The following is a 16,564-nucleotide window of genomic DNA, read 5'->3' on the forward strand; positions in this document are numbered from 1 at the left end:
CTGTAGGCTGTTTCATCATTGTCAGTGATCAGACCTACCACCGTCGTATCATCAGCGAACTTGATGATGGCATTGGAGCTATGTGTTGCCACACAGTCATGTGTGTACAGGGAATACAAGAGTGGGTTGAGGGTCAGAGGTGAGGAGATGTTACTGCCCATTCTGACCACCTGGCATCTGCCTGACAGGAAGTCCAGGATCCAGCTGCACAGTGAGCTATTTAAGCCCAGAGCCCGGAGTTTCACGTCAAGCTTGGAGGGCACTATGGTGTTGAATGCTGAGCTGTAGTCTACAAACAGCATTCTCACATATGTGTTCCTTTTTTCCAAGTGGGAAAGTATAGTGTGTATTGTAACTGCAATGGCATCATCAGTGGAGCGGTTGCTTCTGTAAGCAAACTGTAGCGGGTCCAGTGAGGCAGGCAGCACAGAGCAGATATGGTCTCTGATAAGCTTTTCAAAGCACTTGCTGATGATGGGAGTTAGGGTAACAGGACGCCAGTCATTTAGGCAAGTTATGTTTGACTGTTTTTATATGGGCACAATGGTGGATGCCTTAAAGCATGTAGGAATCACATACAGGGAGAGATTGAAAATGTCCGTTAAGACACCCACTAGTTGATCCGCGTATGCTCTGAGAGCGTGGCTTGGAATGCCGTCTGGACCCGCAGTTTTGCGAATATTCACCCATTTGAGAGATCGGGTTACATCCGCAACAGAGACAGTAAAAACTTACCTCTGCTGTGTCGGGCGTGGGAGTTCTTTCCGTGGAGATGTTGTTTTCCTCAAAACGAGTGTAAAATGTGTTTAGCTCATCTGGAAGAGTGGCGGTGCTGTTCACAGCGGAGTGATTAGTTGCTTTGAAGTCTGTGATTATGTTAATTCCCTGCCACATGCTTCCCACATCGGTGGTGTTGAACTGTGCTTCCACTTTGTTTTTGTATTGTTGTTTGGCTGCTTTGATTGTTTTGCGGAGAGTATAACTGGCATGTTTATATTCCTCAGTGTTCCTGGAATTAAAATCGGAGGTCCATGCATTAAGTACCGCACAAATATTGCTATTAATCCACGGTTTCTGGTTAGGGTAGATTTGTATTGTTTTGGTCGGCACTACATCATCTATGCACTTCCTGATGAAACACGTTACGGTATCAGCGTAGACCTCGATGTCGTCATCAGAGGTGGACCGGAACATCTCCCAGTCCATGTGATCAAAACAGTCCTGTAGCTTAGAATCTGATTGGCCCAACCAGCACTGGATCGTTCTGAGGGTGGGAGCTTCCTGTTTCAGTTTCTGCCTGTAAGCAGACAGAAGGAGAACGGAAGAGTGGTCTGATTTGCCGAAAGGTGGATGGAGGAGGGATTTGTAAGCATCCCGGAAGGGAGAGTAGCAGTGATCTAAAACCTGGTCCCCTCGTGTGTTGCATCTGATGTGTTGGTAGTATTTAGGTGAGATTGTCCTGAGATTGGCTTTGTTAAAGTCCCCTGTAACAATGAACGTGGCCTGATGGTGCGTGGTTTCCTGCTCACTTTTACTCCCATACAGTTCCCTTAGTGTTTGCTCTGTGTCAGCTTGTGGAGGAATGTACACGGCTGTGATGATGACCGCCGTGAATTCCGTAACCAGAATGCTCCGTAACGTAATGCAGAATACACAGTAGCATGAGGTATTACAGATCAGGGGAGCAAAAAGACTTGATAGAGTGTACATTCCTTCAATCACACCATGAATCGTTGATCATAAAACATACGCCCCCTCCTCTGCTTTTCCCCGAGGGATATTTAGTTCTGTCTGTGCGATACACGGAGAACCCTGTAGGCTCGATTGCTGAGTCTGGGACCTCAGTAGACATCCATGTTTCTGTAAGGCAGATAATGCAGCAGTCTCGCGTCTTTCGTTGGTAGGAGATTCATGCCCTAAGTTCACAGAGCTTGTTGTCCAGAGACTGGACATTTGCCAGAAGAATGCTGGGTAGTGGAGGTCGGTTGGCATAGCGTCTGACCCTGACGAGGACACCGGCTCTCCTTCCCCTTTTTTGGCTGCGCTTTTGTGGTTGCGGTACAAACAAAGGGCTCCACTGCTATGTTTATAAACAGAGCGTCATCGGCATTGTGGGGCTCAAAGCTTGGTTTCCAATGTGTTAATGAAAATCCAATGTCCAGAATAGTTTTTCTATCAGGAAGACTCGCAGACTTGAGTGAAATTTAAGATGACATTTATTTGATGAATATAAAACAGAAATGTAATTTTCTGGCGTAAGCCCCGTCTGGCGGTCCGAAAAAGTTGTACTCGGAACCGTCATATCCTGGCAGAGATAGGAGGCAGGGGCAAGGAGCCTACCCCCATGCAGTACGGGACTCAACTGGTGTTGGTGGGGTGGTGGAGGTTGCCGTGTTAACACACTAAAACAGCAATGAGATAGATTGTGAGCAGACTTATAAAGTGATGGCTTACATGTGATTGGCTAGGAGTTACCTAGCTAATGGTGCATTGATGTACAGCTGCTAGTCTTCCCGCTAGAACTACGCTGCGCTACATGTCTGTCATATACAATAATACTGATGACATCTAACGTGTTGGAGCTCACATCACGGCTGCCATCGTCGGCAATATCTTGGACTCAAGGTGCCTAACATTTAAGCTTAAATGTTTAATTCAAATGAAATTGTATAATGTATAATATGCATCTCTATAAGAATAGATGGATAGATAAAAGAAAGTGAAGGAAAGGCTGTTTATGACATACTGGTTGCCCCTGGAGATGGTTAAACCAGCTGACTCACTCTTTCACATTGCTGTTTGGGTGTGTATGTGTGTTTACGTGTGTTAGCCTGTGAATGCAAACCACTTGTGTACGAATGGCAATTTAACCCCACATAAATAATTAGTAAAATATCTACTGGTGCCGTGTGTATTTTCTGTGTCTGGCAAGATGCTGTAAACAGCGTTGGGTAACGTGACTTTTAAAAGTAACTCGTTAGAATATTGCGTTACTCCTTAAAAAAGTAACTCAATTAATTAAAAAGTTACTTTTTATGGAAAGTAAAGCTTTACATTACTTTTGCATTACTTTTGCATTACTTTTTGTCACCGCCACTCTCTCTTCTGCTGTGTATTCAATACAAATACAAGAGATATGTAGAAACATTTCAGGTCATGCTAGCTATGTTACAATACTCATGTAAAAAAAACATACTGTCACATTTCTCAGTGGAAGGAGGAGGCAAGAAGCAAGGTTTCCTGGTTCAGGTAGGCGTTTAATTGAGCACTCTGTCGTCTACAGTTCCACACAGTTTCACAAACAAATCGTTATTTAGATAGTCCCACTTCATCTACTTAACAACATATGATGCAGTGGCCTTCCTTGTGCCAATCTCCCTCTCTCATGTACTGGCGGTGTGGCTCTTTTATGCCGCTCTCCCCGTGCTCACTGAAATTAGAGACAGGTGTTAGACATAATTTAGCTCAGGTGTAAGCGCCCTTACCGCTTTCTCTCTCCCCGGAGAGATGCTTGACCATGCCCTTGCTGCCACACATACTAAACAAACAGATATTTAGAAAGTCTACAATCAGTAGGTCTTCACGTCTTATTTATAATAAAGACTCAGTAACTGGAATATGCATGATTTGTTTTTCCATCGATAAAGCAGCCAATATGAATAATGAAGAATAACCACTGTCTTACCTAAAGTCCAACACTTGAACCTGCATCACATATGTCATCATGTGCTGTGCCCATCGACAATGTCAGAGTCAACTTGAGATGTATTTCAGAAGTCAGGATAAAATTCAGTGGAGAATGCCAGTCTAACATATTCAAGGAATAAGTCTGATGAATAAATGAATATTTTTAACTTAAGTCATCTCAGTGCACGCTTGTTTTGAGCTGATCCACGGTGCATACAGACGTCACTGGTTGATCGTATACAACTGCAAACGCGCACGTTGATACAACTTGAGTGGAATCATTTTTAATGCTGCCAAAATGTCTTCAAAATTTTTGTTTCACGAATCAAATTACTTGTTTATTATAGAACAAAAATGTTGAATATTTTAAGAAATTAAGACATTTTCTCTGCATACACAATCGATGTAGAACATTGCTTGCAGCTGCTGATCCAGAGACAGCTTTTCTTATCCTATTCTCCCAGTTACAGGGGAGCTCTAACATGGAGCATTTCGGCTGCATAAGTCAGTGAATTGAGCAAGTATTTCACCCTGTATATCATGTCGTAGCCAGTGGAAGGCTAGTCTTATTATCCCTCAGTCTAAACGTGTTTACTGATTTTTTTGTAATGCAGCATGTATTTACACATGAATCAATCACATTTCACTCAACTGAATGTTGAATGCTTTAACAGAGCTGTTTGGATGCAAACTGATCCTAGAGAAGTAGTTATGGGCAGATTTAAAACAAAGCAGTTTGGATGCACAAACAGTCAGCAATCATTCCAAATTGTATAATCATGCCGTGGCTACGGGAAGACTTCTCCGGCTTATGCCTGTGCTATATTATACGACGAAAATGTGTGTTTACATGAATCAAGCATGAGAATCTAAGTATCACTTACCCGAATGTTTATGATGGCTGCTCATTTAAGCTCCAGTGCACAACAAAAATCCACCGCTGCAAATGATGAATACAACTGGATTCCACTGAAGTGTTCAGATTTACATTCCTTTACCAGCAATATTTTGCAGTTTTTAAAACATAAATCTAAGGGTGGGCTAAAAGAAAACTTGTTGTGCCCTGCCCATCACTGATAAGCATGGCTCATACTCTCTAGAACTACAATACCCATCATGTGCACACTACAGTGCCCATCATGCACACACCTACTATGCCCATCAAACGCCTCCTCGAAGTTTGCACACTTTTACTCCTGATTTATCACAATATGGGGAAAGGAGAGGTTTACAAAAGCAACGCGTTACTTATTTTAAATATAACTCAGATATTATGGTCTAAAATAAAAAATATTACGTTACTTTACTCGTTACTCGAAAAAGTAATCTGATTACATAACACATGTTACTTTTATCGCATTACGCCCAACACTGGCTGTAACTATGGGGACCATGGCCATGTTTGATCCAACAAGTGCTAAGGTCGAATACAGCTGGTGTTATCACTGCCCAGTGAATTTGCTTCACTGTTCCTGAGCTTGTGCAATCCAAACGATGACCTCCCTGTATCTGTGTACACCCACACGAACTCAAGTCAACATGATATCAAAACTAAAAAATTGTACTGCCTTAATACATGTTCCTAGTTGTGCATGATTCATCAGCATATGTTATTTTAAAGTAAAAAAAGTGTCTTCGTAATCCCTTATCAAAATGTATTAACTTGCTCCGCCTCTGAAATTAATTTCCTGTTCAGGAGGGTTGTAGTCCTCTGAAATTGACTACAGCTCTGGTATATGGTATGCCCAATTTTCTAAATCCAGTCACTTTCCGATGTATACAAATTCCTGCATTGTTTTTTTCTTGGTTAATATCCTGTTTCAGTTCAAATGGTCATATTATGGAACTAAAATGAGTTGCAAATTCCATTTCATTTTGGCTTCAAGTGCAAAAGAAGTGATCATGGAAGAGCTTTTATTGCTTCTCAATGTATCGCATCATACTTGTTTCGGTATTAGAATTAAAAAATGTTTTGGCCTTTTTACCTTTTTTTTTTTAAGAATAGTAGAGAAAGGGCAGGAATTGATGGGGAAACAGGGTTAATGGTATCAGAAATTTCATGAGCTGCAATCCCGTTGTCCATATGAGTACCATAACTTAAAGAGGCCCTATTATGCTTTTTGGGATTTTACCTTTCCTTTAATGTGTAATATAGCTGTTTGTGCATGTAAAAGTTCTGCAGAGTTACAAAGCACAAAGTCCATGCAAAAGGGAGTTATTCTCTCCCACAGACAACATTGCTCAAGAACCACAAGAAATGGGCTGTTTAGTCCAGCCATTTCTTCCGTAAAGTATCTATGTCACTATGTAACACATTTGCATTATACATTCCTAAGGGCTACTTTGGCCTGCCTCAAACAAACGTAGTTATAGCTGAGGCCAGGATGAGTTGGGTTAGTGTTGTCGCCATGTCGAGAAGATGCTGTTTTCTTCACTGTGAAAGCAAAACCTCTTTGTTTGGACTTCCAAAAGCAGACGAATTGAAGAATCAGAGGTTAAAATTTATTTTAATTATTTAGCAGTACAATCACAACCAATGCCGGATTTTCAAGATGGTTACTCCTGAAAGATGGTGCAGTTCCCAGTTTGTTGGGACAATCTGGCACTTCAGGATCACAACCTGTAAGTATATTTGTTATTTGTGGATTTATCTGCTACCGAGAGTTCAAATGCAGAGTTTTGTGTTGTAACTATGGTGTACACCCAGTGCACAGCTGTAGGCCTCTGATAACCTGCTAGCTAATGTTATTGTGTTGAAATAGTTTTGCTAATCAGCTGCAGGCCCACTTTTACCTACAATTGTGTAAAATTATGCAGATTGTTTGTCGTTCTTACTATCATGAACAGTGATCAAGTGTGGAAATGGATTTATTTTTACAAACGGTAATTTTACATCTGCAATCCATGGTAGTGCTTGGCTAACTTGCTATGTAATGTTATTGTTTTGGTAAGGGTTTACTATTTAGCTGTGGGCTGGCTTTTACCTAAACTGTGTAACAAAATGGTAGATCTCAAGAGTCATATATAAGTATATGATTACAAGCTGTAATGTTAAGGCCGCTATCCACGGTAGTCCACGACTAACTTGCTCACTAACCGGGATAAGCCTCTGTTCTCTGTTCATAGCTTGAGCGAAAAAAGTTCGGCTACACCCATTCCAGCAAAAGGTGACTAACTTAGATGCACTATGTGTCTTTTACTTGAAGCTTTGTTAGGTTCACAATAATCAACAGTGTACTTGTAAGAAAGCTACAAAATTAAAACTTACCACTGTGAACCGTCCTTCTCAAGTCATACTTGCGAAGGTGGTTCGTGTTTATCAGTGTGTTCTTCCAAACTTTCATTATCAGACACAAACTGGTACAGCAAAAACTGATGCAGTTGTTACCATAGTTACAATAGTGTTTATAGCTGTTAAGGAAGCCTGAAAAAAGTTATGGTGAGGAGCGTTACATTTCCGACACACGCTCTACGCGGTTGACCAATCACAACAGACTAGGCCAGCTGACCAATCAGAGCAGACTGGCGTTTTCGGAAAGGGGGGCTTTAAAGAGACAGGACCTAAATCAGAGCGTTTGTGTCAGAGGATGAAAATTGGTTTAGCAGAAATGTACAGTATGAGAAAAATAGTTTGTTTTTTGAACATTAAAGCATGTAAACCTATTCTAGTAGACCCCCAAAATAAAATTATTAACCGGTAAATTAGCATAATATGGGCTCTTTAACATGCTGCATTTGCTTGAGCAACCATCAGGCTATGGTTTCGAAAGAGTTTGAAGAGATGGAGAGTACTCAGTTCAGTTTTGCTTTCAGTGTGTGAGTGTGAATGTTTTCAGTTCCCTATCTGCCACTCACTCGACGTTGTGTCGATGTAGTGACACTAGGGGTCACCCTTGGGAGCCCCAAACACCTCTGCTTTTTTGAAAAAAGGCCAATGAGAATTGGCGAGTGGAATTTGCATGCTACTCCCCCAGACATACGGATATAAAAGGAGCTGGTATGCAACCACTCATTCAGATTTTCTCTTTGGACCCGAGCGGTTGTATTCAGTGCACTGAATTCAATTCCCTCCAAAGATGCACCTCAAAACTGCTGGATTTATGGTGCATTTTAGCGGCTTCTCCCCCTCTGCACCCGTGGAGTGCAGAGAACGCCCCTGGGCACTTCGGCAGAGTGAAAATAAGAGAGTATATTCTAAAAGAGTATATTTTCATTCACAAAAAGAGCAGCACACACGGAACATCTTTTTAAAGGTGCCTTCCGTTTGTGTGTTATTCCTGGTTGCGGTCGTTATCTCTCCGCTTCTGACGGCCACGATCGCTGTCTTACGTGTCTGGGAACTGCCCACGCAGAGACATCGTTTGTGGATGAGTCATGTCCTCATTGCGAGAACATTACCATGGCAACGTTGCGTCATAAGAAAGCAAGCCACCTCAGCAGCTCCCCACACCGGTCCTTCTACCTACGGGTTTGAGGGCACGTCGGTTAGCACTGGGGGCGATTTGGGGACATCAATGGGATCACCTCGCACGAGACCGCTGGCTCGTCTCAGCGCGAGTTCGACTTCTCGTTCGGAGTTCGGGAAGACGATGAGTTATCGAGCACAGCATCGGATAGCGGGCTCGTCCAGTCTGACACAGAGGCTTCGGCTGGGCTTCCTTCTTCGGGAACAGTCGCCCAGTCTCACGCCGACGCGGAAATGACGGACATGCTTTCCCAGGCGGCCGCGAGCGTCAGGCTAGAGTGGAACCCTCCACTCTCCCCTGAACCCTCGCGGCTCGATGATTAGTTCCTGGGCTCAGGGCGCCGCCCACGGCCACGCCCCTCCCCCTTTCCTTTCTTCCCGGTAGTGCATAAGGAGCTGACAAGATCGTGGGAGACACCTTTTACTGCCCAGTCCCGGTCTTTCAGTTCCCCCGCTCTCACTACCCTCGATGGTGGAGCAGCCAGGGGGTATTCGTTGATCCCCCAGGTGGATAAGGTGCTCGCGGTGCACTTGTGTCCGCAGAGCGCCGCCACCTGGCACGGGCGCCCGAAGATCCCGTCCAGGGCCTGTAGGTTTACGTCATCCCTGATGACTGTGGCCTGTGGTGCTGCTGGACAAGCCGCCTCCTGAAAGTACACCAAGCCAAGGCGCTAAAAAAACTGCACGAGGAAAGTTCTGATCTGGGATTGATGCAGGATCTGCGCTCGGCGACTGACCTCACTCTCTGGGTGATGATGGTCATGGCGCGGTCTCTCGGGCAGGCGATGTCCACCGTGGTGGTCCAGGAGCGCCACCTTTGGCTCAACTTGGTCGAGATGGGAGAGGCGGACAAGGCACGGTTCCTTGACGCCCCCATTTCACAGGTTGGCCTGTTTGGCGACGCCGTCGAGGACTTTGCCCAGCAGTGAAGAAGCAGACGGAGGCCTTACAACATATCCTGCCCCGGCGCAGCTTAAGAACCCGCACCCTGTCTGCTTGTCGCCAAGGGCATCCTCCTGCAGCAACAACACTGGCTACGCCGCAGCCCGCCCCCATGGCCCGGCTCCGGCGTGGAGCCCTCTGTAGGAAGCAGATGCCACCCATCTCGCGGCCGGCCGCTAAGAACCCAAGGAAGGCTTCGAAGCGCCCCCGAGACGGGCGAGGAGACCCACTTCTCTGGGGCTGGTCGACAGACCACTCCATCCCCCGGTGGAGGGCCGAGAATCTTTTGTCGCCACATGCCCAGGAGTCTGCGGCACCCAAAAGCCTGACAAAAGAATGGTTCCCTCATCTCTGGGTCACATATCAGGTGTGCACAGCCGTCGTCACGACCACCGTCCACCGTCCCATTTTGGCAGGTATGGTGCTCCAGCGGCGGACCCCCCACCCCTGTGCGCCCAGCTGTGGCACAAACACGCCCACACGGGATTGGTTCCAGTGGACTACGGGGACGAGATTCCTTCTCCCCCCTCCTCGGCCAATCTTATGGTGGGCGGCAGGAGCCAGGTAAGTGCTTCGATGTCCCTGGACTCAGCACAGCCACGGGGCTTGAGTCCCCTCGACGTGGCACCTCGAGCTCCACCCCGCCACGAGGCCCCACCCGCCGGTAAGTCCGACGTGATCATTCCCTTCTACAGCCCTTACTTCATTGTACTTCTATTCTCATTGGCCTTTTTTAAAAAAAGCAGAGGTGTTTGGCTCCCAAGAGTGACCCCTAGTGTCACTACATCGACACAGCGTCTCGTTCCTTCCATCAGGGAACGGAGGTTACGAAAGTAACCATGACGTTTTCAGTACATTTTTGCTTGCAAGGTTGTACAGGAGTGTAGTAAAAATTCTGGTCCTGGTATTAAGGGGCCGCACAGGGTTCCACTTTTAAAAACAAAAGCTACAGTATGAGTGCTAATGTAAACAGAGGTGACTGGGTTACTTTAAAAATGCATTCCAGTGCAAATTACTAATGACTTACTAAAAATGTACTTATCCACCTACCACACAATAAAATAAATTAATTCTGAATATGTGCAGAGAGCGTAAGTCTGTAAGCTGTCTGCAGGGGGTAGTGCTTTTTTACCATTCCAGAAAATGCTGCCAACCTTGGTCACCTATGCTAAGATCTGCCACTGGTAATAGTACTTTTATTTATTTTGTTATACATAAAAAAAAAAAATCATATCTGCTAGTAATCCCCAATTTTAAAGAATGCAACAGTAATCTTATCTACATTTTAATGTAACTGTAACAGAATACAGCTACTTTTTTGTATTCTGATTATGTAACACTGTTCCAAATGTCCGGTTACTCCTGTGCTGCCTGTTAAACCTTCATGTAAGTGCTTAAATGTCATGAAAGGTGCTTCCCCATTTTAAGTGTAGTTGCAGTGTCAATTAAGTGTAGTTTACTCCACCAGACATTCATTGCACATTTGACTGTTGCATTTGTTGGATTACATTTCATAAACTCACAGCAAGCTATCAAAATAACATGCACCTCCATATGCTGTTGCACTGCACAAAACAACTGCACAGACTGGAATACAGAAATGTGAACCCAGCTGACCTCCTACTGTAAATCAGACAGATGACAGACATAGCAGAGATAATTGCAGCTCATGTCTAACTATGCATGGCTATAAAAAGGAAAGAAGAAATGCAAAAAAAAAACAAAAAAAAAGTCTACGGAGGAATTTCGGATAACATCTGTTTTCCAATCAACCTACTGTTTTATATGACATTCAGGGAAAATAATTTTTCCATCACAGAGTTCCAGCCAGTGTAAAAATGTGTAGCCTGTTATTTCCCAACATGTATTTTGGACATTGACTGCATATGTGTCAAAACAAAAACAAAAACAAACTAAACAGCCTTGGTAGATATTTCTGACACAGGTCAGAATCTGGCTTAAAACTGTTTTACAATTTTTATTTATATACATCCATTTATTAGTTGACTTCCTGAAGAATGTAAACACTTTGGCACATAACATGAGGTTGGGTGGGACTACCTGGCATGTAGAAACACAACTACACATGTATCTGTAAATTGGCATTAATACTACAACGTAGGGCTGCACAATTATTCGATTTTCTAATCGTGATTACGATTACGGGTGCCACGATTACGTAATCGTTAAAAGTCGTGATTACAGATGTCCACTTGTGTTATTCTGCATGTTTAATAGGTCTGTTTAGAGCATGTAACGTTGTGAGAGGCGAATCATGGGCATGTAGGCGTATCCTTACCTGATCATCCACTGCTGCATGTCTTACGTTTCATATCATGTCACATTCATTTCGTGAACATGTGTGCTGATAAAGAAATATCCAACAACTTGCAAAGTGTTGATCAGAATCAAGCATTAGTTCCGAAATGAAAAGCATTATCTGTGGTGTGGAATTATTTTGGATTCACTAGCGATGATGTCGAGCAGTGCGTTATACTGTGTAAGTTATGTCGAACAACTGTTTCTGCACCATTATGCAACACCACAAATGTATTCAACCATCTAAAATTCCACCACAGAGTTCAATACGAGGAGTGTCTTAGCATGAAGGAAAAAGCACCAAGTCATGCGAGAACTTCTACACAGAAACCCATCACGGAATCATTGTTTAGTGCTTCCCCATACCCGGCAGATTCCCAAAGGCAAATGAAGATAACTGAAGCGATAACCTATTTCATTGCAAAAGACATGGTGCCAATTAATACGGTTTGCAGCGCGGGTTTAAAAAGCTCATAAACACACTGGATAAGAGATTTGTCATCCCATCCCGCAATCATTTTTCTCAAGTTGCGCTACCTTCACTTTATTCAAAATGCCGGGAAGGCCTTGAATCAGATCTGCAAAAAATAGTGTTCTTTTCCACCATGACTGATTTATGTTCGAATAGAACTATGGAACCATATATGAGCCTAACAGTTCATTAAATCGATGACGAGTTTCAACTGAAAAGCAGATGCTTGCAAACGTCCTGTTTTCCACAAGATCACATTGGTGATGTGATTGCTCATGGATTGAAAGAGATGCTGGCTACCTGGGGTTTAAAGGAGGAGCAACAAGTCTGCATCACTACAGACAACACAGCAAATATAGTGAATGCTGTTGCTATTAATAAATGGACCAGACTCCAGTGTTTTGGGCACAGGCTGCACCTAGCAATTGGTGAGTAGCCTGCTATTACTTAAGAATATGATAACATTTATCCAAAAAATTACACATACTATTATTATGCCATTGCAATACTCTTATGTACTTGTCTAACAGACCAGGGTTTTTCAACTCCTGTCCTGGGGACACCACCCTCCCACAAAGTTTTAGATGACCCACTAATTAAAACACCTGATTCAACTCATCAGCTTTTTAGTGCTAAATAGTGAGACGTCTAAAACGTTCTGGGAGGGGGCAGGACTGGATTTGAAAAACCATGATATAGGCAGTAATATTGTTATTTTTTGACAGCGATGCTATGTAGGCACATAAATTGCAATTATAATGCATTTAGTGATAGAACAGTAGCATGAAACAAATTCAGTATAACTTCTGTGTATTGTAATGCTGTTATTTGATGATTAAACTATCACTATAAACATGTTTTGGCAACTATAATCTAAATGTTACTATGTTACTGTCATTTGAAATGTAGTCTGTTTAATTGTAAATAAAATATATAGCTTAGTGAACTATGTGGTTTTTTTTTTAATAATTTTTTTTTATATGTGTTTTTAGAAAACGCTTTGAAAGATGGACAGATTGACCATGCACTGAATATGTGCAGAAAGGTTGTGGGGTGCTTCTCCTATAGCTGGAGACGAAGGAGGGAGTTGTCCGAGGCCCAGAAAGATCTTAAGTTACCTGAACACAAACTCAAGACAGAGTGTCCAACAAGGTGGGGATCAAAACAAGCAATGATTGCTTGGGTGCTGGAACAACAGAGTGCCATTTCTTGTGTTCTGTCCATGGACAAAAAAGTCAGACACCTTGTCCCCACATGGCAGGATATAGAAGTCACTGAGGTAGTCAACAACTCCCTTTCTTCTCTTGCTGAATTCACTGATGCTCTTTCAGGAGAGCAATATGTAAGTGTATCATACTATGTGAAGCCTGTTCTTCACTTGTTCAACAATACAAACTTGGCAGAGAAGGAGGGAGAAACAGAACCCTCAAAATGCATCAAGAGGAAGATCCTGGACTACCTGAATAAGAAGTATGATGATCCACAGACAGAAGAGGTACTTGACATGGCGTCTGTTGTTGATCCCAGATTCAACTTAAGTACGTCAATGAAGACAGAGTTGAAGCTGTCAAGAACTGAAATGGCATCAATACCTACAGTCATGAAGGTAATTGTAATTTTAGGTTGGGCGTGCCATGTAGGCTAATATAATTTTTTTTTTTGACCATTTTCAGTATTAATTTAACATAAATAGGCATTCCTGTAGTAGTGGTAGTAGTATATTACATTATCTTTTATGAGTGAAACCACATTTTTGCCTTTGGTTTATTAAAAGCCTCAACCATCTGTGAGTTAGGAAGCAGATGACCAAAATGCACCAGCACTAAAGAAGACCAAAAAAACATTGGGTAGTTTCTTTAAAGTGGATGAGGACCACAGACCAGCATCATCATCATCTTCTCCAATCTGCAAGACATGGCCATAACTGCTGATCTTCTCTCTGCTGCTGTTGATAGTGAGGCGGATCCTTTGGTCTGGTGGAAGGAACATAAAAAGCAATTCCCAACACTCTACAAGTTGGCACAAAAATATTTGTACATTCCTGCCATGAAATCTCCCTCGGAAAGAGTATTTAGCATTGGAGGAAACATTGTGACTTGTTTGCATGCATCCCTAAAGCATGAAAGTATGGACAGGCTTGTTTTCCTGGCAAAAAATCTTTAAAAGTCAAACCATTGGAACTTAGTATTGTTCATTCCTGAAAACTTGAAGTGTTTTTATGGCTTGTGTTCTAGGCCAAAAGACTTGATATGGCAAATTCTGTGGGGGTTTTTTTTCTATCCACGTTATCTTAAGATTTTTTCCATTGTTTTCATTTTAGATAAAATTTAGGGGTGTAACGGTACATGTATTCATCCCGAACCGTCACGGTACTGACGTCACGGTTCGGTGCATGCAGTCAGACGAAGAATACGTCTGAGTCAATCACAGGCGATCCACACTCCAATCCAGAAGGGGGCGCGCGGTAATGCAATGCTGTTTGCTAACTGCCACAACTGGAAAAAAGCAGAAGAAGAAGAGACCATCTATGCACCAATCCAAAACAAGAATGGCTTCTCCTAATGCACAAGTTTTATTTTTCATTATTCTATTTATTTTGTACTTTTATAACACAAGAGATGCTTTTCAGTTTTGTAGCTGATTGTGACCAAATACCTTTTGTTTTTATCAACCCTACAAAAAAATATGTCCTATGCAAGAGTGCATTCTGTTTACTGCTTAGTGCTTAATACACTAAAGGAGGCTGTACTGAACCAACTACCTCAGGGGGGACTAAATGCCGCTAAGTGGAACAAACTGTAATTTGCACTACTGTCTGCTCAAAATAAATGAAAATAATTTTTTTTTTTTTTTTGATTTGTTGCTTTTTCCTGTTGTACGTACCGAACCATGACTTCTGTGTACCGTTACACCCCTAATAAAATTATTATACCATGCATATTTTTGCTTTTGAATTTTTTATTTTTATTTAAAGAAGACACTAAACCAATGTGTAGTTGACCTTTGAGGCTTAATGCTATAGAAAAGCTATAAAAGTTTTTCAGGAAATGTGTTATCAGCTTGCTTTTTATTTGTATATAAAAATATGGCATGCAATTGCTTCAAACAATGGTATAAAGAAATTCAAAACATCATTCAATGTAAATTCTAATAATCATAATTAATAATCACAATTACAATTACAAGGAGAATGATCGACAAGTATGATATTTGTCATAATCTTGCAGCCCTAATTCAACGTTTAACTCCACTGCTCTACTGCTATACTTTTGATTGAACAGTGTTCTATATATATATATATATATATATATATATATATATATATATATATACTGTATATATTAGGTTTTGGAAAAGAGGGAAATGAGGGTGGATGGTATTATAGTTTCTAAAGGACCTGCTTTTGCTGTTGCTAATCACCAATAAGAGCCCTAGTAGCTGCAACAAAAATGCTATGATAAAGGTTTTATATTCTTAAATACATTTGTGCATGTCTTGTTCATTAATGTCAGTGTGATGCTAGGAAGGTGGATGGGTAAGTACACTTAAATATTGTATTAGCATCTATTGAGCTGTATACTAGTGAGTTAATTTAAACAAGCACAGCTTGTTAAGGTATGTAGCTGCACATTAAGTACTCTCAAGGACAGTCTAGACTTGATGCTCTGTAATATTGTAATTCTAATGGAATTATGAAGCCATTACATGTGTTCAGCTGTGTACATGTGTAAGTACATGCAGTTCCATAACTTAATTACATATTAAGTACATGTTGTTTCATGTTACTACATTATTTAGTACTCTGTACTTACTTGGGTAATTACACTGTAACAGGACACTGTAAAATAAAGTGAAAAGGAGATGTTAGACTGAATGTTAGTCTCAGTCACCATTCACTTTCGCCTCTTTAATTCTTAAGCACTGTTTGGTGACGAACTCGGCGGAGGAGTTACAGCACCAGGCCCAGTACTCGTTGTATGCCCCTTTTCAGGTGAGCCCGTGTGCTTGGGCTCAGTGCTCCATACATGGTGATTCCCCTTGGTAAACTCATATGATGAGTTTCCACTGTTTGGTTTCCCCGTATGATGAGTTTCCACTCGTCAGAGCTTTCTCTGCCTCGGTCACTGTTGCTGCGTATCCTCTCTGTAGATAGGGTCCTCCGGTGGTATCATTCCATATGTGAACTTCCCTGTTGGTAAGTCCATGTGAGGTATTCTCCACATGTTAACCTCCCTCCGGTAGGATGTGGTCTCCGTAGTGCCCTCCCTCCTGGCGCAATTCTAGAACGTGCTTGGCAGAAATTGCTTAACTGCAGCCAGGTAAGGCTCTGCCGGTAGCCTCCTTGAGTAAGTGCCTCCTCCCCCCCTTAACGGGACTAGGGAGATGCCTTACCTCACGACATGGTTGAGCACTCGCTGCAAGGCACGTAGCAGCTTGCCCGTGTCCACTCTTCCGTACCTTGTGACACGATTCAGCGCCTGCGGCGTTTCCTATAGGAACCCCTAGTGTCACTACATCGACACAATGTCGAATGAGTGACAGACAGGGAATGTCTTGGTTATTGATGTAACCTCTGTTCCCTGATGGAGGGAACGAGACGTTGTTTCCCTGCTGCCGCGGCGCTGAACCAGCCGCTGACATGGCCGGGACTCTCTATCGGCTCCTCAGCATAAATCTGA

General features: G+C 42.6%; 2 protein-coding genes across 5 annotated transcripts in view; both read left to right on the plus strand.

Moving 5' to 3' along the window:
• adamts17 (ADAM metallopeptidase with thrombospondin type 1 motif, 17) overlaps nt 1-16,564 on the plus strand; it is a 329,457-nt gene that overhangs the window by 76,062 nt on the left and 236,831 nt on the right. The window lies entirely within an intron of this gene.
• LOC127449110 (zinc finger BED domain-containing protein 4-like) lies at nt 12,633-14,803 on the plus strand. Of its 2 annotated transcripts, none has more exons than XM_051712309.1 (2): nt 12,633-13,491; nt 13,660-14,803. In XM_051712309.1, the coding sequence occupies exons 1-2, from the start codon at nt 12,919-12,921 to the stop codon at nt 13,678-13,680; spliced, it is 594 nt and encodes a 197-aa protein (XP_051568269.1). In that variant the 5' UTR covers nt 12,633-12,918; the 3' UTR covers nt 13,681-14,803. The 2 variants fall into 2 exon arrangements, with proteins under 2 accessions (XP_051568269.1, XP_051568260.1); XM_051712300.1 differs by having other exon boundaries at nt 13,681-14,803.

The sequence above is a fragment of the Myxocyprinus asiaticus genome, chromosome 1, assembly GCF_019703515.2.
Source record: "Myxocyprinus asiaticus isolate MX2 ecotype Aquarium Trade chromosome 1, UBuf_Myxa_2, whole genome shotgun sequence".
NCBI lineage: Eukaryota > Metazoa > Chordata > Actinopteri > Cypriniformes > Catostomidae > Myxocyprinus > Myxocyprinus asiaticus.